This window comes from Notothenia rossii (assembly GCF_949606895.1).
Source record: "Notothenia rossii genome assembly, chromosome: 4".
Taxonomy (NCBI): Eukaryota; Metazoa; Chordata; class Actinopteri; order Perciformes; family Nototheniidae; genus Notothenia; species Notothenia rossii.
Window position 1 is genome coordinate 20,706,778 of NC_136902.1, and position 23,638 is coordinate 20,730,415.

Genomic DNA, 23,638 nt, shown 5'->3' on the forward strand with positions numbered 1-23,638 from the left:
CTCATGTTTCCTGTCAGTGTCTTCACTTTAATCTCTAATGTATGAAACGGCCTTATTCCTTTAAGCAGCAACACTTAAAAGACCTTAGCTATAATAATTCAATGACATCACACACAGTCTATATCAGAATAATGGGTTTCTGTGGAAACGCTCAAATGACATCTGCTGACATTTAGGTGGAAACATGGGCTTGGTTTATGGTTTGCTAACAAAGCAGTTCAGTGAGCAATTAAGATCTACAAAAGAAAATGTTTCCCCCCCTTGGCACAAGTTGTATTTGTTCTGTCTCTGTGTTGCTTCACTGTCATCATTAGATAGCTCACAATTATTATTCCATTTAGTAGACAACACTGTAGACCACAAATGGTTGACATGAGCCCAAGCTCTCCTGAAACACTCGAATGGAGTTTGCGTATTCATAAGACACCCTCTTAATGGCCATATGGAGAGCTTGGGCTCCAAAAGCAGGACTTGATCTGAAATAGATAAAAGCAGACAGGTGCTGATGTTGTTTCTTGAATGTGGAATGAGCTTTTTAAAGGCAGCCTTTGTGCACACCGCATTGTTTTACAAATAAGCCACGAACAGTTGCGTGTTACTGTTCAAAAAGGGATGCAAATCTATGGTAACGATTACATTCTGTGTGTGTGTGTGTCTGAGATAAGCGTGTGTACAAGTGTGTAGGTGGATTTTGTGTCTTACTGGTGGTTAATCTTTTGTGCCGCTGTACCCCACTCTCTTTCCCTTCTGGGCTTCGTTGCTATGGCGATTAGAGCGGGGAGAGGTGTAGAGCCATGTAGAGAAAATGTGTCTGGAAAGCCCATCAAGTCTGACTGAGAATAACTGTACCAGCACATCTTAACATCTGCAGGAAAACACATTGTGCCAGATCGGCATGAGAGCAGTTGTTTCAACACACATGTGAGATGCCAAGTTTGCAGAATTCAAACATACTTTTAAATTACATCTGGTGGGTTAACATTTATTTTTTGAAATATGTAGCTCTTGATAATGAAAGAATCCACGTAAAAAACATTTATAAACAATGTAAATAAGAAACATGTCTAATGAGTAGTGGGAAGAATATACACATATATACATTGTGTATTCTTCATTACTCAAACAATATACTAAATACTTTACCTTGGCCCTGATCTTCAACCCAAATATCACACTGTGTCAATCAGATATTCTTCAACAATTACTTCACATTCACCCTAGCCATCCCTCTTCATCCCTTTACATCTCAAATATATATTTTGTGTACATCTTGTCGATGTCTTATGAGAACATTTTTGCTCATGGCAGTTTGGAGAATTGACCTTGTATACAGCTATTATGAGTTTCAGAACAGCCCAGAAGCGAGGGGAGCAGATCTGTTGGGAAGACTGGGCCGATGAAGCTGCACGTTCCCATGACCCAGCATGCACCACAGCTTTGTCTCCAGCTCCGCCTCCTCGCAGGCGTCCTGCCTGGCACCGCCACAGCTGCCTTATGGAATCACACTTGCTTTTAATATACTCTGTTTTCAGCCACCTAATGGCAGCCTTGTTTACCCATAAACAGAAGTGCCTTTTCTTACTATATTTGGTGTGTGTGTGTGTGTCCATATAATCATAGTGATGATCTACAGCACCCAGTGTTTGTGCACTGTTGTAATGTCTAAAACGTTATTGTTGATTATCACTATAATTATCCCACAAACACATACACATTATCAAACACCCACAACCACACCAAAACAGGGTGCCATGTACAGTATCTCCTCCTTTACAAGCTGTGACATTTAAGTTCTGTATATATTATTGTAATAATAATAATAATATTCCAATTATAGGTTGATGTTGGTATAAAAGGTCAGACACAGAATTACTGGTGAAAATAGCTGTGTAATGTCCTCTGTGGCTTTAAAGGTATGAGAGAAATAAGAGCCATAAAGGGACGCAACTGAAGACCTATTTTCTGCACCTCATCAGTTCTGTCAACTAACAGCAGACATTTGAATAACGCTGAATTTATAGCACAGAATGGTTGCACTTTTAGGATTGATGGAGACCTTGGTTGAGGTGGAGGCAGCAGCTGTGATTTAAATGCACAACCTTCGCCCCTAAAATACACCGCTTTTCTCACACTGTGCTGATTTTGACCGTCAATGGCACTAGTGGTAGTTTCATAAGCTCTCATCATGAGTAGTGTCACACTTTCACATTGTTCCAGAGACAATAGGATTAATGCCAGCGTTTCAGGCCTGTTCTGTTGTTCTGTGACAGACGTTGCTTTGATGCTTTACCCTGATGAAACATGCACCACATAGTCTTTCTGAGAGTGCTGAGGAGATCGACCCTGATAGCTTGTTTGTGTGTCCCTTGACTATGTCTTTCTCATATTTTCTTCTGTGCTCCTCGAGTCCCTGCAGTGTGTGTGCATGTGTGTCCGCGTAAACTAGGTCAGTAGGAGGACAGGAAATCTGTGTTCACTTGTCTGTCTAACTGCAATCTGTCCCCTTAAACATTATAGCAGGCAGATAAACTCACATACGAAACACGCAATGATTAAAATGCTAGCGCTTCTGGATATATGTCCCTGCTATAAATGCTGTCAAGTGTTTTTGCATAATTTGTTGTGGCTAATAGCTGCCCCCCCTTACTTCTTCTCTTCTGCAAATTCTACAGTACTCTCACTCTTGGTTTTGCTTCCATCTGGCCTGTGTGCTAAACCGTCTTTTGCTGCACGCCTAAATCATGAATAATCTCTGCTCTCTCCATCAGCCCATCTCTTAGCCTCTTGTTATTCTTTTGTTCATTAAAATACACATTAATATTCATTAGAAAGATGAATAAAGTCTCAGGTTTAAGGTTCAGTTTCTTAAGTCGTATACTGGCAAAATCTCCTCTAAAGAAGATACATTTTCCTGGTAGTCTTTCCTTTGCTACTGTGTCTCTGCCAGTTGGTTATGCATGTGGAGCTCGTGCTGCTCTCAGCAGCTTTGGGGCAGAGCATAGCATTGTTTCAGAGGAGGGAGTTGTGTGTCCTGATTCCAGGACAGGACCCAGCCAAAGTCTTAAAAACACTGCAGTGCAGAGGGGAAGAGCAGGTTAGAGTGCAAAAGAGGTGGCTGAGATAAAAACAAATTGATGTTGATAAAGGGAAGGGGAAGAGGGGGGGACCGGATAAAGAGAGAACAGCATAGTGCCAGGATTTATAAATCAAAAGCAGCACAAACAAAACACACGTGAAAAACTGTGAGGCCAACCAGATGACATCGATTGAGAAAAAGGGTGAAAGAGATAGGAGGCGAAAAGGTGTATCTCTTCATTGATAATAATTGCTGGCAAGTATACAGTGACATTCTAAACGTTGTAATAATATGTTTCTGTAAAAGTTCATCTGAAGACAGCTAAAGGATTTCAGGTCATATTCTTCAGGTACTAAGTGCCTCGCTGTCTCACAGGTCTTTCAGTCTGCACATCTGAGTGCCTGGGGGCAGCCCAGGTCCTGCTAGTTGATGGGAAGAGTGTCCATTTCCTCTGAGTAGGTGAAACATAATATACAAGTAGAGCCTGCGCGGAAGTGCACAAGGTGGGGAAAGCAATAAATGAGAGATAGAGAATAAAAAAGATAAGCATGGTGTTGTTGAAAGCTGTTGCGATAACTCCGGAGGACGCCTGGTGCCTGCGTGTTGACCGACACACTCTCAGACCCCCGGGGTTGTGATCTGTGTGGAGGGGCTGGCGTTGATTGGCAGCTCTAAGAGTCTCTTAGACCCAGCTGGACGTTTGACATTGTTGGCACTGAGGTGACGAGCAGGCTGCTGTGTGGTGTTTACTATGATAGAGAGATGACACTGGAGCAGCCACACATTTAGCAATCAATCCAATGTGGATGCAATTTATTTGTATTACATGGGCACATGCATCTCTGTCTGTATGTGTGTATGGGTTGAGTCCAGTGATGCCTAAATTGCCTATATGGTCTCATGAGGCTTTAGGATTGACAGAGAGCTCCAGAGTGGAGCGGCTGTGAACAAGTTTGCTCCATTACAGCCAACGCTTTTAGCCTGATATGTTGGCTCAGCAGCACTCACTTATCAACTGATCAATAAAGGGAAGTTGAACCAAACTTCTTTAGGGGGGCCAACACTTAAAGCACAACCATCCACTTCAACGAGAGGTTGCTTTGCTTGGGTGATTTGCCTTTTAGTTTCCTGTTTCCAACATAAATTGTCAGGAGATGTTTATTTTATCCAATCATATCCAAATCAAACCTCTGTGACCTTCACGAGTATTTCTGCATCTGATGTTTTCCCTCTCCACATGACTGGGAACGCTGTGGCACAGATAGTCTTAATTCAATTCAGCTGCTATTTAAAACTTTGTTGAGCAGACATGGTTCACTGCGAAACTACATGAAAAAATGCAAATGAAAAATCAGATGATTTAGGGTTGTGATGAACAGGTAATGAATCGATCTGCAGAAAATAATTCTGCAGCTATTTTTTATATGAATCAACGGAGGCAATTAACAAGCAAAAGTGCCAAATATTTCGCAGTTCGATGACAAAACAAGACATTTGATGAATTCCCAATGGCCTCTAGGAAAATGGTGGGCATTTTTCTGAAGCTTTATACCGACCAATTTATTATTTAATCAAGAATAAAATCTGCAGAATAATTGATATGAAGATAATTGTTTGTTGCAGCTCTAAAATAATTAAACTAGACATGGAGTCAAAGCTAGATTTAGTGCAAGAAAAACCCCACTCTCTTAAATTGCCCTTTCAGGTTTCTGAGTACTGTCAAACTTCGCATTTGTGGGTGAACCGCATCAAGAGAAAGACTGGAGCTACTTTAGTTTGCAGAAGAAACCTTTTACCCACTCTACGCCGCCTCCCCTCAGCCTTTAAAAAAGTAGTGGCCGACGGGTGAATAACTGATCAGCTTAATGTTGCTCTGTGCCTTCAACTGTTCATTATTGCAAGCACATACAAAATAGTCAAGCTGCATTAACAAACCTAGGTAATCTGTTTTTAGGACCGCCATTGTGTAGATGAATATCACTGGGCACTATCAATATGAAGCAAGACAGATGGTGAGTGGGAAGGATTTTTCCTCTGCGTTGGTGTATAATGGTATCAACTCCTCTCATCTTAGGCAGAGCGGAGGCATGTTGCTCCGAGGGGAAGCTCATCATATCCCTTTGTGTTTTACAGTTTCCTTGCTGTTGCAGTGAAAATAAAGCTGTTAATTATCCCTTTAGTGGCTAGTATAAGGTTTCATAACAAAACAGAGATTAAGCTTTCCAGGGTCAACTTGGAAACCGGCTCGTGTGCTAAACAATCAGTAGGGGAACTGCAGAGTTGCCATGGTGACAGATGCAGATTTCTCAATCATTATAAAACCAATACATTATGTACTCTTTGCATGTTGTAAATGTGTACATCTGACAGGGCCACTATGTCATTCTGACGCAAAGTCATGAAGCCTCACTGCTGTCTCCACTCAAGTTTAATCGCTTCCAGGCTCAGAGACGGTGTCAGCCTCTCTCCCCCCCTTTCTTTTTGTCATACGCTATCTCAGCAGATGTCTGGAGCTGGTTAGAAACCGTGTTTCTGCGGCTGTGTGTCTGCACTGCGACCCCTAAACCCTGGCCTGACTGAACCTGAGCAGGGAATACAGGGAAACACAAACCTGCAGGCCTGGCCCTTGTTAGAGGTCAGAGAAGCTGGGGTTGGGGTTATCACATTTGCTCAGCGTCATATTCACCTCCTTTCTCTTCCCTCCAGCTGGGGACCCTCAAAGTTTGAGTGTGCGTTTAACAGCTCCAGTAATAAATTAAATAGCTTTCGGATGCAGATATTTTTGTCTTCCCCTGCTAAGACACTCCAGAAAGGGCCGAAGTTTGAACTCATACTGCTGCACATGTCGTCTTACTATCTAGGACCCATCCAGTGTTTGTTCAAAGAGTCTATTCCTCACAGGATAGAGCCATCTACCTTCTCTGCACCCCTCTCTGCTGCTTGTCTCTTCCCCTGTTAACCCCCCAGCCTGCCAGGCTCAGATCTCCTTACACTCTCCAGCCTTTCATGTGAATGTGGGTGGGAGCAGAGGATGGGGAAATTGGCCACCCTGGGATCACACACATACACACACACACACACACACACACACACACACACACACACACACACACACACACACACACACACACACACACACACACACACACACACACACACACACACACACACACACACACACACACACACACACACACACACACACACACACACACACACACACACACACACTCAGACGAATGAAGCCTATAAAATGTGTGGTGAGACAAGCCGGAGATAAATGACAGAGAACATGCTGTCTGTGTGGTTTAAATATGCAAGCAGACATGTAAGAAGTGTTTGGTTAGCAGCTAGGATCTATCAACAATGTATTCTATCTTAATTTGGACTGGCTGTGATGTCATGTCCTGAGCTTGAGTTATTTTGCTCCGAGGTTAACCATTTCTCAATAGGCGACAGCTTTTACAAAGCTAATTTTCCTTGATCGATACAGTGGTTACATTTGCATTTCTAAGAAAAGTAATTGGATGAATGAAGTGCAGGATAGCTCAATCGCTTTAAGTATGAAACTGCTGGGGATGGGGAATTTCTTTGGCTTTGCCTTTGATGACAGTTCACATACAAAATGGTCGTGTCAGTGTGGCTCCTGCATTCTGTTTCTTACTGCTGCATGCTGTGATGAGATCTTCCTCTTTGGATCAGGAACATTACAACCAGGCCAGTGTTGAATACTTATGAACAAATGCATAACAAATTCACATTACAAGCTTTTTGAAAAGTGTACTTTTCGGAAATTAAAGGTAATTTTTTTAGCTTTGTCCCATTCAGCTGAGCATTGGTTTAAAATGGGCCATGGCAGTTAATCTTTTCTGGATAGAGTGTTTCTCCAACTGTTGGGGATTGAGGGTCAGAGGTCTGGTCGAGGGCAAGAAGATGGCGGGGTATGGGATGACTGAACTCCGTTTGCACACAACAGCACTCAAGACACACAGCTCAGAGGAAGAGGACTCTCGGGGCTGAGGAAGGGTGGTGGGGTTGGGTGTATGAGGCAGGATGGGGATGGGGGACAAGACAGAAAAAACAAACAGTCCCAAGCAAGAATCTTCCCTCTACAAAGGCTTAAAGTGGATGTCCGGTCCTAGCTCGCCCCCCAGGATCACTTCCCATGACATCACTGTGCAGCAGCCGGCCTTCAACCAATCAGGAGTGTGTTTCACATCATTGTTCTGACCTCTGCTGTCTGTATTGAATCAAAGTGTACGCTGGTCATGTGATTGGACATGTACAGCTCAAAGGTCGGATTGACATAAACAAAACAGTGCTTCCTTTATGGCAGGGGTGTCAAACTCAAGGCCCGGGGGCCAAATCCGGCCCGTGACTTCATTTTATGTGGCCCCACAAGAGCTTGCAAAGAATATAATATGTTTATTATAAGGTTACATGCCAATTTACAGAAGCACGTTGCCCATAAACTACATGTCCCACAATGCATCTCAAATTTGACTTTTTTTCTCAGAATTTGACTTTTTTTCTCAGAATTTGATTTTCTTTCTTCAAAATACTCATTTTTTCTTAGAATTTGCCTTTTTCTCAGAATCTGTCTTTTTTTTCAAAATGTTACTTTTTTTTCAAAATGTCACTTACTTATTTATTTTTTACTTTTTTTCTAGAATTTTGCTTTTCTTTTTAAATCATTTTGTGACATTCTCACTGAAGAGACTTATTAAGTTATTACCCTATCAGATAATAATCCAATGCAGAGGCAATAATGTAATATAATACATTATTTTATATATATTAAATATTTATATACTGTATGTATTTTTTGTATACTGGCCCTTTGAGTGCAACCATGATGCTAATGTGGCCCGAGATGAAATTGAATTTGACACCCCTGCTTTATGGTGAGGCTCACAGCTGCACTGCTGTGTTTGAAGAGGAAAACTATTTATATTTCCATCCTTTGTTTTATGACTGTCTTCACTTCTTCTCTCCTGATTTTCACACCTCTTCTTCACCTCTCCCTGACAGTACAGCTGCCCTTATCTGATAGCCAATCAAGAGTCCTATTGCAGAGCAGAAACAAAATGCTCTTTTTTGTCAGTAGATTAATTGACTATTTGACCGTGGATGTCTGATTGTAGGGAGGGAGGATATACTCTGCCCTTATTTATCTGTTCCATACCGCCACATTATTACTCCCTAGTGTTTGACCAATAGCGTTCTGCTCTGTCTGTCTTTCCCTGTCTCTTCTCCTCAGATTCATACTCGGCAGCAGGCAGTGAGGGCAGCATCTCCACCTCTGTGGCGTCCCTGCCCCCCCAGGCATCGGGCAGCTCGGCCCCCAGCTCCCCAGGCTCCAGACGCTCTGTCAGCACGCTGAAGAAGTGGCTCACAAACCCTGTGCGCAAACTGAGCGTTGGGGCCACGGCCAAAGGGGAGCGCCAGGTCCGCAAACTTGAGGGAAAACCTCCACCTCCTCCGTCTCAAAGCCACAGCCTGGATCTGGGAAGCCCCCCGAGGCATGATGACACTTTCACCATCCTTCCCATTACCCACAGAGAACTGGTGAGAATACAAAGTTGTAAAGAGGCTGCAATCGTTCTTTGTTTACTAATCGAACAAGGCCTTGCATGCCGGCTTTGAACTTCAAGTTCCTCTTTACACATTAGATAAACCACCTCACAAGTAAACTCATAAACTGAAATGATCCCACACTGCCTCAGATAAACTGGCTCTGAAGTAAACAAGCTACATTTCAGCCTTGTATAAATACAAGGTAAAGCCAACACCCTGACAGTGCCTTGTGTACACTAGTTAGCTGAAGAATATTAATAGAGACAGGTTTAACCCTTGTGTGATGTTCATATTTTTGTTACTCAGCCAGTGTTCGTGGGTCTGGTGGACCCACTGCCTTTTTGGGCTTCAATTCAACACAATCAAACTATTTTAAGTTCAAATACTCAACAGATGTTTACTTCATCTCAATTACAAGCAATATAAACAGCATATATGGTTAATATTTGTTAGATCACATTAATGGATTAAAGTGATACTGCCCGCTGACCGGCTCGTCTTGTGGCTCGTCTAGCTGATGCTCAATCTCATCCTCTTCTTCAAAGTCACTGTCAGACTCAGAATTCTCAGAAATGTGATCCTCACATTCTGAAACCTTTTCCTCTTCCTCTACATCATCATCAAATGCTTCTCTCTCTTCCAAAATAATTTGTGGCCCTCCGAGCAGAGAATCTTTTGGCCATCTTGATCAGTTGTGATAAGGACCCAAACTGGCAAAGCTTTATTTGTTGTGTCTTGCCCCAAATTTGCAGCTTGGATAGAGTGTGAAAAAAATAAAGATTGGTTCCCGCAAGACATAATGCGGGAATGTGAGAGCAGGCAGGTGTCGGTGCTTTGCTTTATCAACAATGTTGCAACCTAGTGCGGGAATGGCAGGGGCAGAAACACAAAAGTCTCACGCACGCACGCACGCACGCACGCACGCACGCACGCACGCACGCACGCACGCACGCACGCACGCACGCACGCACGCACGCACACACACACACACACACACACACACACACACACACAAACACAGAAGGCCCAGACAGGTGCACAGGACCTACAATTTCCTCACTTTTGTTTCGAACATCCTGTATGTAATGTAAATGTGTAGGGGGGGTGTACAGTGGGTGGTCATTGAAAATGTGTTCTGATATATGTTCTTCACAGAAAATGAGCCAAGGCCATTGAGTGTGGGTTTGAAAAAATAATTTATCATATCATTTTTCTTTAGCTAAATAATGAAAACGGGTCCCACAGACCCGAACACCATACAAGGGTTAACCTGTTAATCCCGAGAGGACCCTAATCCGGGTCAGGCGGGTAGTTTTTTCACGAAACTGTGTCTCAGGGCTTCTTAATATTTAAAAACCTATTAATGTGTCATACCAGATTAACGGGAAGAAACTCAGCTAACTGACGATACAAACCATTTTTACCAAAACAAAACACAAGTCTCATAAGAATCGTCTAAATGACCCCTGAGTGAAAAAATGCTAACGCACTTGGCACAGAACTCAAGGTAAAGATACCCTTATTACTTATCGCACACATACAAGATATCCGATTAAAGCTGCGACTCCACAGATTATATAGGTATTAGTATCATAACTGAGCGATCAGAACTTGCGACAGGGGAAGCAAACAGACATCACAACACGTAGCATTACGGAGCAAACATGGGAGATCGTCTCACCTTAGCTTTTATTCTGATCAAAAGTCGTGTTCAATGGCATTAAATCGATAAAAATGCTGCTGAGGGTTAATCCATAGGTTAATTCATAGATTAATCCAATGTGTCTGTCACTTCCGGTTTTGGCTACGCGTCACTCTCACTCCTTATTTGGTAACGTGTGTGTGTATGTGGAACCTCCCCTCGATTCCATTGGCTCTAGCGGTTAAAGAGAGATGTCAATCATCAAAAATGTAAAATGATCAAATTTCCCTTGTTTTGCATCAATCTTGATACAGGGTACTTATTATATGTTATAGTTTGGATTCCTAAAGCTTTTAGTCTACCATCCCATCATTCAAGGGTGATTTTCACTATATAAGTGATTGACATCAGGACAGCAGAAGGCTTACACATCTTCCGGCGCAGACTAAAAACTCATCTCTTTCGACTCCACTTCGAGCGATAGAATTAGTAACAATGCAATGTAATGTAAAAGTAATTTTCTTTTTTGGACGGACACTATAATTTAATTTTTTTTACTGTGTTCAATCTGAATTTACTTTAAAATAAAAACATCTATATTGATTCTGACACTTCTACATCCAACTCACAGGTTTATCATTGCTTTGAGAAAAAGATTATTAATTTACCCCTTTTTATAAATGAAGATATGGTCATTTGTTCTGGGAATGTCATGTTCGAGCCTAAGACCTGAAAAACAGGTTAAGGTAGAGTTGATCCACAGAGGACTAAGAGTCATGGCAGGTGCCATGTTGTTACATAACAGCAGCACTGCTGGCTCAGCCCGCAGGAACTCATAGTGTTGTGTTATTCACGTGCCTTCTTCTGCCGTAGTGTGTGCTCGAATATAAGAGTATGCTGCGGACATTTTCCGTATCTTGTTGATATTGTGTTATTCTGACACTGTGGATGTGGGTCTGTCTGTATGTGTTTTTCAGGAGTGGAAAGATGGCCTGGCCAGTCCTGAGGATCTGTCACCGGCTACACTACAGTCCCCCAGCTACATCACTGACTCCATGATTGGCTGCACGTCACTGCCAAACACCCAGGTCTGGCACAATCTCCCATATGATCTTTTTCACATTAAGTAGCTAAAATACGTAGTGGTTTTTGATAGGAAGCCAGATTACTTAATGTAAGTGTACCACTTTTTTATGGAATCAATTTATTGGCTATCATGAAAATCGAACTATAAGGAGAAGTCAATTGTAAATGCATTTATGGTTATTACTAAAGGTTCATTTTGGCACACAGTTTACTGTTGACAGTAGCAGTAATATTCTCAGTGAGGAGGACCTATCCTTGTGGGGAGGTGACATCAGTACTGTTTGTCTCCTTGGCCCTGCAGCCAGATCTGGAAATGACTAACTCTACTTCTGCAGGCATAGTTCAAGTACCAAGCAAAACAAACAGGCAGAAGCGCTTCTTCACCAACCACACACACATGACCACAGATGCGAATATAACTATATATATATATAGACCCATGCATATAGACATTACACACACACATGTAAGGGAGTCTAAAAGAATACAAAGCTCTTTCTCAGAGAAGATCGATGCTCCAGAGGTCCAGTGGGCAGAGCTTGACAGCGACCTGTGTGATGCATGACTCACATTCAACACGTTACAAAAGGACATGCCTGGAGATGAATAGGATGTAGCACAACACCACAGATGGGATGAAAGATGACTCCACTTCTGTGACAAAGAACGCTGTGTGTGCACTTTTATTCCCCATCAAACACTTTGAGCCAGTAGCTGGTGGCAAAGAGGCCTCTTCAGTTCTCAGGGGTGTCAAACTCAATTTAATCGCGGGCCACATTAGCATTATGGTTGCACTCAAAGGGCCGGTTGTAACTTTAAGACGATATAAATATATAAAATAATATATTATATTACATTATTGCCTCTGCATTGGATTATTATCGGATAGGGTAATAACTTCATAATTAACTACGTCTGAAAGCAGAAGTCTATGGCAAATCATTTCAAGTCTCTTCAGTGTGAGACAATGTGCTTCTGTAAAATGTCATGTAACCGTATAATAAACATATGACATTCTTTGCAAGCTCTTGCGGGCCACATAAAATGAAGTTTGTGGGCCGGATTTGGCCCCCGGGCCTTGAGTTTGACACCCCTGAGTTAGATGATCAGAGGGTCCCTTTTTGCTTTGAAATGGAAGCATGGCAGAAACTGGGATATGCATGAATCATCAGTGCCTTAGCACTTTCAATACACAGTTAAACAATAATGATATCCGAGCTACTGAGCATTGTGATGTGTATCATGATGGTGAATTGAAACCAGAGCACTTAAATCGTCATTTTAGCCTCAACAACACATCAAAAGCCATTCATACGATTACATCAGAGGGATGAGGTCAATGCTTTGGTGTTCTTACTGCCAGTCTTTGAAGAGACAGTGAGGGGACTGTGAGGTAGAGAGAGAGGTAGAAAGATCAAATTATCAGTCGTCTGAGGTCCTTTTTGTCTCTGCACCCCACCGTCAATGGCCTTGTGTCCAGTATTTTTATTTCTCTTTTCCTAACATCGTGATTCTCTAATCTCACAATCACAGAAGAACATCGTGTTTGATGAAAAATGTATTTGGTTAGTGGAAAGGACTTGGGATTGGACGTCAGATCCAAATATTTATTAAAAAGCTTTTCCTGACAAACTATTTGTACAGTCTGTCATGGATTAAAACAACAAATTACGAATGAACATTTTCTCCGTGAAATAGTGAATAGTGCTATTATTGTTATAGTGCTCCTTCATGGCACTATAACCATACCTTAGATTTACGCTTGCATTTTATGCTTTTACATCAGCTCCATGTATAACATCACAGCTAATGCCAAAAATAAAAGTATTACATTTAAATCTTTTAATATCACTTAATATTGCTGATTTGATGCCTTGTACAATACTTAAATAGATTAACAATGTTTTAACCTAAATAAACTAAGGTAGGTTCATGACTTAAACATTCTGCTCTTAAACAAAGAAAAGAGAAAAACCTTTTGAACATTTTATTGCGTGAATCTTAAAGGTCCCATGTCATGGCCATTTCCACTGATCATAATTCCATTGTTGAGGTCTACTAGAATAGATTTATATTGTGCAATTTTCCAAAATCACTTTGGTTTCTCATACAGCATCTCTGTAAACTACGTGTATTCACTGAATTTCACTCTCTGCCTTTAACGGCTCGTTGTAGCTCCAATAGCTCCAGCCCCCACGCCCCGCACAGTGTGCTCTGATTGGTCGGGACGTTGTGAATTGCGCTGAGCTCCGTGGAGGTGTGGTTTCCTTGTTTAGCCATACACAGCGAAACACAGCCAAAATCACCCTGAGCACACACAAAGTCACAGCCGAATTAAAAACAATAAGTGTGGCTTGATATTGAGTAAGAAAAAGGTTGATAAACGCTGTGAGAATGGGTCTGCAGAGAGAATTTCGCCGCGATCCCAACTGTCTGTTATCAGCCTGCAGCCAGGGAGGAGAGATCAGCAGAGCTGCCTGCACTGAGTGTGTGTGAGGAAGTCCGTGGATTGGTCAATTTGGACCAATCAGCGGGGGCTTAACGTAATGGCTCCGCGGACGTAACGTAACGGCTCCACGGATTGGTCCATTTGGTTCCGGGTAACGCATGACATCATGCGGTACCCGGAAGTATCTCCAACGACGCGTTTTGGTGTACTTTGAGGGTTTTGACTCTGCAGATCGTTTACATGCATAAAAACCTTCATAATACACAAGGGGACGGGTAATAACCGGAAAAGCATGACATGGGACCTTTCAGATTATTAGAAAAAGTAATTTCCCAAGCCCTGCTTGTGTTTTAGGGAATTGTTAGGGTGTTTGTTTTTCACTTTTTTAATCTCCACATAAGCATGACCTCAGCTTGTTCTAAAAACTTGCAACAGAGAGACGGGGGGGATTTTCTCACACATCTGGAAGTGATCAGGGAGCCGGGGAGACCTGTCAGCCGGGCTGCAGCACTCCGAGCAGGGCAAGATGAGATGGGGGAGCGAGGGTCTTTGTGGAGCCTGTCTGTCTCTCCCTACTCCCCTGCCTCTCTACATAGCTACAGTCTGTCTCTTTCATGATTTCTCTCTCTCACACTTCACTTTGACAGATAAAAAGCTCACACCTTGTAGACGCCAACACGTTCCTAATGGAGATGGCAGGTGAACAAATTGAAATGGGCCAGACGGGAAAAGGAAAACGTTTTGTAGCTTTTCCATTTGCTTATATGTCTATCTACCCAATCTATGTGTTTATTTCTCCACGGGGCAGCCGCCTGCCAGGGGAGTCTGAGGGATTAGGTGTGTGTCTGTGGTGTGTGTGCAGGTTTGTGTATGTGTTTAAGGTGGGGAGGTTTTGCTTGACTTGGACAATAGGACGCATGGATTTAGGTGAAGACAGACGGCTGCTCCTATAAGTTTACATTGTCAGGAGAGAGTGAATAGCCAAAAAAGAACCGGCTTAGAAGCATAGCTTAAAATAGAGGGAAGATGCAATCGTTCAGACTGATGACTGTGAGTCATTGTGCCACCCAAAAAAAGGGGATAAGTGTGCTTGTCGTGTGGAGAAATAGGTTACGTAAACTTGAGGGTCTTGCGTGCGTTGAGTTAGTGGTGATTTAGTCTCGGCAGGCTTTGTTGCAGCATGCACAATGACTCTATATTTGCTCCAGGACCCCCACAGGAAATGATATCAATTCCAGGAAAAAGCATGAAAAGGAGGTCATGTACATACCGCATGAACACAATCGATTACGTTACCTTGGGTCTGCCCTGCGTGTATTCCATCGACTAGTAGCTACAGAAATATAACAAAAATAACTTGTGATGTATTTACCAATGGGTTTGAATCCTCAGGCGGAAAAACAAGAAAATAGAACTTATTATTTCACTCATAAATAAGAATTGTAATTGTCAGTAAAGGGCAGTTATTATATTCCTCTGACACCCAAACTCCATCAATAGCCTTCACAGCTTTATTTATTTCAAACTCTTTTATCTTTTAATCTCTTTCTCTCCATCTATCTGTGCCCGATGTGCACAGCACAGATCATTAACGTTGACAATCTGAATCTGATCTTCTTATCATTCAATCTCTGTTCCTCGTGTCTCTCTGCTCTTTCTGGTCACCTTGGCAACCTGCATCATTATCTGTTCTCTGCCGCTCTTTATCTCCCCTTGCTTACTTTATTCCTGGCATGATACCCATTACTGCCACAGGACCTTTGACAAACACTTTTCTGTCTTTCTGTCCATCTGTCTTCAGGACACTGAGTCCACCAGTGTGTTGCCAGATGACAGCGGCTCGGTCTTGATGGACGACACCTCCAGCCAATGGTCAACCGCGGCTGACACTGAGGAGGAGAGGAGGAGTGCCTTAGAGAAAAGCACGTATGTAATTTATCCTTTTATAATATAATATCCCTCATGATAATCCTCATGGCAGCTCTATGCTTGGTGTGTTTGAAAGCTGTTTATTTTCAATATTTGTTAAATGTTATGTTACGGAGCAAAATCTGTTGCTACAAGCTAGTTAGTGGACATTAAGTCTTGATCATTTCTTGAAACTATTATTTCCTGGATTACACATACTTCAATTCAGCATGTTTGCATGGTCTGCTTAACACATGTTGGTAAGACTCATTTATTAGATTTCTCTAATTGAATGTTTACCAGTGGGACACTTTCTCCATTGTTCCTGTAACTAGTATCATATTACATTTCCAAGAAACTTCCTATAAAATGAGAATTGGCTATCAAGTCCTTATTAGCAAAACTATTAGGAAAGTGTGACACGTATAAACATTTTTAACAAACTGTTTGAAGTGGACTCAACCACTAATTCTGCATAATTTGTATCTCAACAGGTATGTACTGCAAGAGCTTATTGAGACAGAAAAGCACTATGTGGTGGACCTGGGACTCATAGTGGAGGTAAATCTGCAGTCTGACTGCCAGCGTGAAACACAAAATCTGCCCTGACAGAGAAGAGGAAACTGAGTCATCCACCTAGCCTGTCAGAGCCAAAACCCAAAATCCCTATCACCTTAATGACTTTCTTTCCACATTTCCGTCTGCCTCCATCCTGCTGACTCCAGTTTGAAGCAGATTTTGTGAATTATTAGCTTGAAGAGTATTATGTTGCAGGACGATCCATCTCCCGGGTGCCTTAAATAGCTGGAGATATTTTGGTTCAGAGAATACTTCTTGCACTCTAAAACTTTCATAGAAACTCAATAATAGCTGTCGTGAGATTGCTTCAGTGTGTTTATAACAATCTAACTAGATTATGCCAGGTGTTGTGTGTGTGACAGATCTGTCTTTTACTTGCAGGGCTACATGGGAACAATGCAATCCAAAGGTATTCCGGAGGACATGAAGGGAAAAGACAAAATAGTTTTTGGGAACATTCACCAAATATTTGACTGGCATAAAGAGTAAGTCCCTGAGTTTTTTTAATACATTTGAAGTGGAAAATGATATGGTTGCTCCAGTTCCAATCAAAACAAAAGACAGTGATTTGCACAGCATTATGTTTGTGGCTGAATGGAGGACAAAGGAACAATAGGTCAGGAGACAAATCTGACCTTTCCTTTTGGGGATGCTCGTGTGTGTGTGTGTGTGTGTGTGTGTGTGTGTGTGTGTGTGTGTGTGTTTTCTCTCTCCAGCTACTTCCTGGGAGAGCTGGAGAAGTGTATAGCGGAGCCAGAGAGGCTGGCCCAGCTCTTCATTAAACACGTGAGTTCTAATATGGACCACACACACGCACGCACGCACGCATACACACACACACACACACACACACACACACACACACACACACACACACACACACACACACACACACACACACACACACACACACACACACACACACACACACACACACACACACACACACACACACACACACACACACACAGTGGAGGTGTCTAGATCTCCTTCCTTGTGTTGTTTGGCGTGAGGGTAAATAGAGCTAAGAAAAACATTCATTGCTCCTGTTTATCCTGCACCCTACGTCTCTCCATCTCTCTCAACTGACTGCCGGCGTCTCTCCTTCCATTTCCCTGTTACTGATACTGCTTAGCCCAGGCTCTGTTTTTACAACACTGCACACGGCAAACACTCACATACATACACACACACACACACACACACACACACACACACACACACACACACACACACACACACACACACACACACACACACACACACACACACACACACACACACACACACACACACACACACACACACACACACACACACACACACACACACACTCAGCAAAACACTGGCCAATTTCCAGTCTGGGCTGGACTGGTCGGAAACACCAGGGAAAAAACAGCCAGAAAAGACCACATGAACACGACAAAAGAAAAACAAACTCTCAGCTTAGTCTCTTTGATATGAAGGCTTTTTGTTCACCCGAAACGACCACAAACTCCTTTTTAAATATATTTTTTGCTCAGGAATGAAGTGAAGGGATGCATGCAAAGAAAGTTCCACTGTTAAGAACATTGTTCTTAGAATAGAATGGGTGGTATGGGGTCACAGGGCTTACACAGGGTGTGAAATTAGATTTTTGCTTATTGTTTAAGTGGTGGCACACGCAGATGGGGCAGACATGATGGGTCATTTGACCCACTTGTCTTTCTTGTCTGAAGATGCTTAAGTAAAATGTGTCTCTCTTTTGCTATATTCACTCCGTCTGTCTGTAGCTCTTCAAAAAAATTCAATAAGCCTGAGCCCACGGGATAATTAACTTAAAAAGCCTGTGGGGGAATAAAGAAACTTGTAACTAAATCTAAGCATGGTGTCAAACTGTGAAAACAAGCAGACAGGGAACATGGCTCTAATGAAATGCAGAAAGCCCAATCTGCTTTTAACGAGAGCTGTGATACCAATGCGCAACATGTGTGCTCGCTCACATGATACATGCATCACATAAACACATGTAAACACTCACCCAGGCTAGTATACTGGATGCTGGTGGAAAGAATACTCATATTTCACATGCAGCCGTCCTCTGCAGTGTTACACGATGTCCATATTCAGGTGGAGCCGTTCACTGGTCTCTAGGTAACAGAGCCATGCAGCGTGTTGCTAGGTACAGCCTTATATTGGCAGTCTCTAAAAGGCTCTGGTTACACTTAGGGTAACCTGGGTGAATTATACATAACCCCATGCTCATCTACATGTAACTCCATTAGGACTCTCAGGACTGCCACATCCTCACTTCCATGCCAATTACGCACAGGAGAGAAAGCGCTTACCCAACTGAGTCAGCTTCAAAGGCCCCCCCGCTCTCCGAGACAAATCATTATGCTCTGCTCTACACTGCACATAGATCGTTGTCCTGTTTTCCGCTAACATTTATTTTATTTGCAATGTTTATTTATCTGTATTGCATATCAAAATAAAATGTTGTGACAGGGAAGTTTCCCTTTGTCACTTATTTGTATCAAAGATTCAAATGCATGGTTTTGTCATCTGATGTTTGTTTGGCTTGTATTGCAGGAGAGGCGTCTGCATATGTACGTAGTATACTGTCAGAACAAGCCCAAGTCCGAACATATTGTCTCAGAGTACATCGAGACTTACTTTGAGGTGAGTATTTTATTCAAATAAGTAGTTTTGGTTCCGTCAGAAAAAAGTTTAAAAAGCTCCTAGATTCAAAGGATGCATCTTCAAATGGCCTGCTTTTTACATTACATATCACTTGTTAGACGCTTTTACCCAAAGCGTACATACATACATTCAATACTGTGGGCAATCCCCACAGGAGCCATTTTGGGTGAAGTGTCTTGCCCAAGGACACAGCAACATGCTGACTGCAGCGGGATTTGAACCAGTGTCCCCTTGATCCAAATATCAGCGCACTATGTCACTGAGCCACAGCCTCCCTCCTGTTTTGTGAACAACAGTCCAAAACCCAAAAATATTAGATTTCCATCAAAGTCTTACATATGAGGAGCTATAGCCAGCAAATATGTTGGATTGCATACCTTTTATAATACTGAAATGTTTATCCAAAGCTACATTGAAGGTTGAATGACTTATTGATTCAGGTCAAACACTGTCGATGTGCCTGTAGTTACTATGCCCTTTAGTATGCATGTACTGTATGTCTAACTGTTTATTTGCTATATACTGTAGTATACATGACCCTTTAGGTGTCTTTCCAGCTGCCATTTATTATTGAGATTGTAATCAGTTCCTTTTCATTGACAGTAAACACATGACTATTAGATAAACAGTATAATCCCCGTGATATATTCCTTTAGAATGATTATATTGGCCGTTAGCTGCTGCGTTTGCTGCGGCTGTCATGTTGACTCGTGTTGTTGTGTCCGTCTCTTCTGACAGGAGTTGCGACAACAGCTGGGCCACAGGCTGCAGCTCAACGACCTGCTCATCAAACCTGTCCAAAGGATCATGAAGTACCAGCTGCTGCTCAAGGTGAAAAGCAGGACACACACACACACACACACACACACACACACACACACACACACACACACACACACACACACACACACAGCTGTTCACTGTGCAGTTGTCTGACACATAGCTGGTCTGTCACAGCATTGTAAACATACAAGCACGCACACACACCCCACTGTGCAGGAACAGTGACGACACACCGGCTGCTTTCAGGCTACTTTCCATCCAGAGAGGAAGAGGCAAATTGCATAATGAGATTCTTCCCGTAATATTTAAGCAATAATACGTCAAAAAAGTCTTTGAAGAGGATCATAAAATGACATCCCTGTTATAAAACGTTTCTTTGATATAAAAAGTTGAACTTTGGCAATCAAATGAAAGGTGGGTTCAACCCCATAAATACTCATCCAGATGTCCACACCTTACTCTGAGCAGTAAACCTGGAATGCTCTGGTGACCATGCTGTGTTTATTTGAGCAGGACTTCCTGAAGTATTACACCAAAGCCGGGATGGACACGGAGGAGTTGGAGGTGGGTGTCCTGATTCCTAAATATAAGGTTTAAGGTGTGCAAAGCTATGCCTTTTATGAGTATTCCTGCTAATAAACTCACTTTTTTCTTTTAAACAGAAAGCAGTGGAAGTGATGTGCTTCGTGCCAAAACGCTGCAACGACATGATGAATGTGGGCAGACTACAAGGCTTCGAGGTAAGACCATCCTTCAAAGTCTTCAAAACATTTCTCATGCCAACTATCTAGCCTGTAACTGTAACCACTTCCTCGGTTTGTTGTGTTTATCTTTGGCTCCAGGGTAAGATCACAGCCCAGGGGAAACTGCTGCAGCAGGACACTTTCACTGTGACCGAGCAGGACAGTGGCTTCTTGTCCCGAGCCAAAGAAAGACGGATCTTCCTGTTTGAGCAGCTGGCCATCTTCAGTGAGCCAATCGACAGGAAGAAAGGGTTTTCCCTCCCTGGGTACATCTTTAAGAACAGCATCAAGGTGGGTGCCTCAGATCAGCTAAAGCAGCTTTAGAAAAGTAGGAAAGTTCTTAAAACTCCCAGGGTATCAGTTAAACAAACAGATTCACATCATACTAATGCACAGAGATGGCAAAAGTACACACATCCTTTACTCAAGTAGAAGTACAGATACTCGTGTTTAGAAATACTCTGGTAAAAGTAGAAGTACTGACTAATCTTCTTTACTCAAGTAAAAGTAAGTAAGTACGGGCTTCGACATGTACTTAAGTAAAAAGTACCCGTAACTACCAATTGTTTTAAAGAGTAACTGACCTCACTTTATATTAATAGAACAATAATGTCATTGTTAGTGTTGGACAAGTTACTTAAAAAAAGTAACTAGTAACGTTATTAGTTACTAAATTATAAAAGTAACTAGTAACAAGTTACTTTACTTTACTTTAGAAATAATAACAATAAAAATACAAGTTTTGTTGTTGTTCTGTGGCACAGTAAAAGACAACTCCCCACATGTACATTAGTTAGGTGTTTCAGGAGATTGGCATTGCTGTTATTCGATGTAGACAATGCTTTCTATCCTGCACACAGTTTATATTTTACCGTAATATTTTTGCGTCCTTTATCCCCACAAATTGAAAATAGTTGTTATATTTCCAAGTTGCGAATGCGCTGCTGCTCTCGCTGATACTTGCATCTGCCATTGTGTGTGTGTGTGCTGGTGGTGAGCGTTGCCGTGTGTGTTAACATTAGCAAGTGTTCGTGTGTGTGTATATAAGCATCATCCTAATACCCCTCCTCGACTCCTCCTTTCCCTCACTCGCGTTCCTTCCTTGCATCTAAAGGCCCAGATACACCGGCCCGAAATCGGCAGTAAATGGGTCTTTTCTGCCGACCTGACGCCTTTTCTCGTCGGGAACACCACCGGAAGTCGGACAAAGGGATAACACTGATTGGCTGTTCAGCTAGCGAATCAGTGCATGAGAGGCGTTAACGGAAGTGAGGGAGGTAAACAAATGATTTAAAATGGAAGATGGAACACACACGGACGGCTATTTCACCTCATCGGTTTATAGAGCCCCTTTTCGTTCATGTTTTCAATGGACGAGAGTGAAAATGGAAAGAAAAACGCTATTTGTTGTTTGTTTATATCACGGAGTCTGTACTTCTTCTCTGTCTTCCGGTTGTTCCGGTTGTTGCCTCTTTTGAATGATGAATACACACTACCGCCGCCTGCTGGTAAGGAGAGTTATTGCCACTCACGCATAGGCAGTTCATACGTGCTCGGCTCGGATTTGCGGTGTGTTGCAGTGCGCGAAGTCGGCAAATACGCAGGAGAGTCCGGCGACGCAACATTCGGTGTCGGCGTCGGCGACTTCTCAGGTGACTGGCCGGTGTATCTGGGCAGTAAATGTTCGGCCCGACTCCCATTTACTGCCGATTTCGGGCCGGTGTATCTGGGCCTTTAGCTCCGCCTCCGTAAAATGAGAGCGAGAGACACGAGGAGGTGACGCAAGGACAGAGGAGTCCTCAGGTATTAATTGGGATGTCCTCGTTCACTCAAACGTCACTCTTAAACGACGTCTGTTAAAGATGACATGTGCACAGCTGTATCCCCTCTCATCGGGCTTAACTGAATAACCCTTTAGAACCGGCCCATTTCTGGTTAAATATTTATTTAAATGAATGAATCTTTCTCTTGTTTGTCAAGGAATTCAATGTATGATGCTGGTCCTGCTTTTGTGTTCCGTTTTGGTGTAAAATGTAGCCTACATTTAAATAAAAATATAATTATAGTAATGTGAAAGCCTTTAGAAATGAATTGCACATAATAATTCCCACGGAGCTGTGAGCACTTATACATTTATGTGACGCTTTTCCACTCATCTTCCAGATGAAGGTTTTCCTCTGTTGAAATTGACCAGCTGTGAAGGTGGGGGCGGGGCTTTTATACGCGAGTAGTGAAAACACTTCCGCGTAGTCTGCTCGCGTTCATCCTCCCTTTCGTCTCCTCCCGCACCCCTCCTCCCTCACCCCTCCTCGACTCCTCCGTGTGCATTTCAGCTATTGGGACGTCCTTCAAAATGACGTTTCTTGATCGATTTCCGGGTCAAGCCTTGGAGGAGGAGAAGAGAGGAGTCGAGGAGGGGTATTGGGATGAGGCTTTCGTATTTCCCCATAAGGCAAGACCCGCCCAACTCTGTCTCTGATGGCTTACCCTGAAATGTTACCCGCGTTAACCAATCATCACTCCTCTCTGGTTACTTTCACTTTTCCATGGTGCTGTGAGAGAACATCGCTGTATTCGCCTGTAAGTTACATCCGCAGGGAGATTCGGTTCAGTCCCATCACATAATGTAACGCAGTAACGCACCCATTTAAATCACAGTAACTATAACGGCGTTACTTAATGGGAATAGGTAACTAGTAACGCTATTAGTTACCACAAAAAGTAGTTGCGTTAGTCCCAACACTGTTGTTAGCTAATGAATGTTTCCATGCTGAACAACGGCAACATTACAACGTTTTCATTGGTCCCTCTTCTTTAGTGAAGACCAGGAAATGATGGATACACGGATCGTGTTAAAATCAATAGGCACGCAATGACTCTAAATAATAATAATCACGCCACCAAACACAGATTAAAACAAAAGTAACTAACCTGTTTTAAAAATGTAAGAAGTAGAAAGTACAGGTATTTGTGTTAAAAATGTAAGAAGTAAAAGTAAAAAGTCATCAGAAAAATAAGTAGTGGAGTAAAGTACTGATACCAGAACAATGTACTTAAGTAGAGTAACAAAGTATTTATGCTCCACTACTTCCCACCTCTGCTAATGCAGCGTG

The 23,638-nt window shown here is 42.5% G+C and overlaps 1 protein-coding gene across 2 annotated transcripts in view; it reads left to right on the forward strand.

Moving 5' to 3' along the window:
- arhgef25a (Rho guanine nucleotide exchange factor (GEF) 25a) overlaps window positions 1–23,638 on the forward strand; it is a 47,411-nt gene that overhangs the window by 18,729 nt on the left and 5,044 nt on the right. For both annotated transcript variants that reach the window (XM_079679483.1, XM_079679484.1), the window contains 11 exons: window positions 8,337–8,644; window positions 11,273–11,383; window positions 15,632–15,756; window positions 16,233–16,299; window positions 16,699–16,802; window positions 17,034–17,103; window positions 18,889–18,978; window positions 19,738–19,830; window positions 20,296–20,346; window positions 20,445–20,522; window positions 20,625–20,816. In XM_079679483.1, coding sequence (XP_079535609.1) covers window positions 8,337–8,644; window positions 11,273–11,383; window positions 15,632–15,756; window positions 16,233–16,299; window positions 16,699–16,802; window positions 17,034–17,103; window positions 18,889–18,978; window positions 19,738–19,830; window positions 20,296–20,346; window positions 20,445–20,522; window positions 20,625–20,816 — 1,289 coding nt within the window. The remainder of the gene's footprint in view (window positions 1–8,336; window positions 8,645–11,272; window positions 11,384–15,631; window positions 15,757–16,232; window positions 16,300–16,698; window positions 16,803–17,033; window positions 17,104–18,888; window positions 18,979–19,737; window positions 19,831–20,295; window positions 20,347–20,444; window positions 20,523–20,624; window positions 20,817–23,638) is intronic.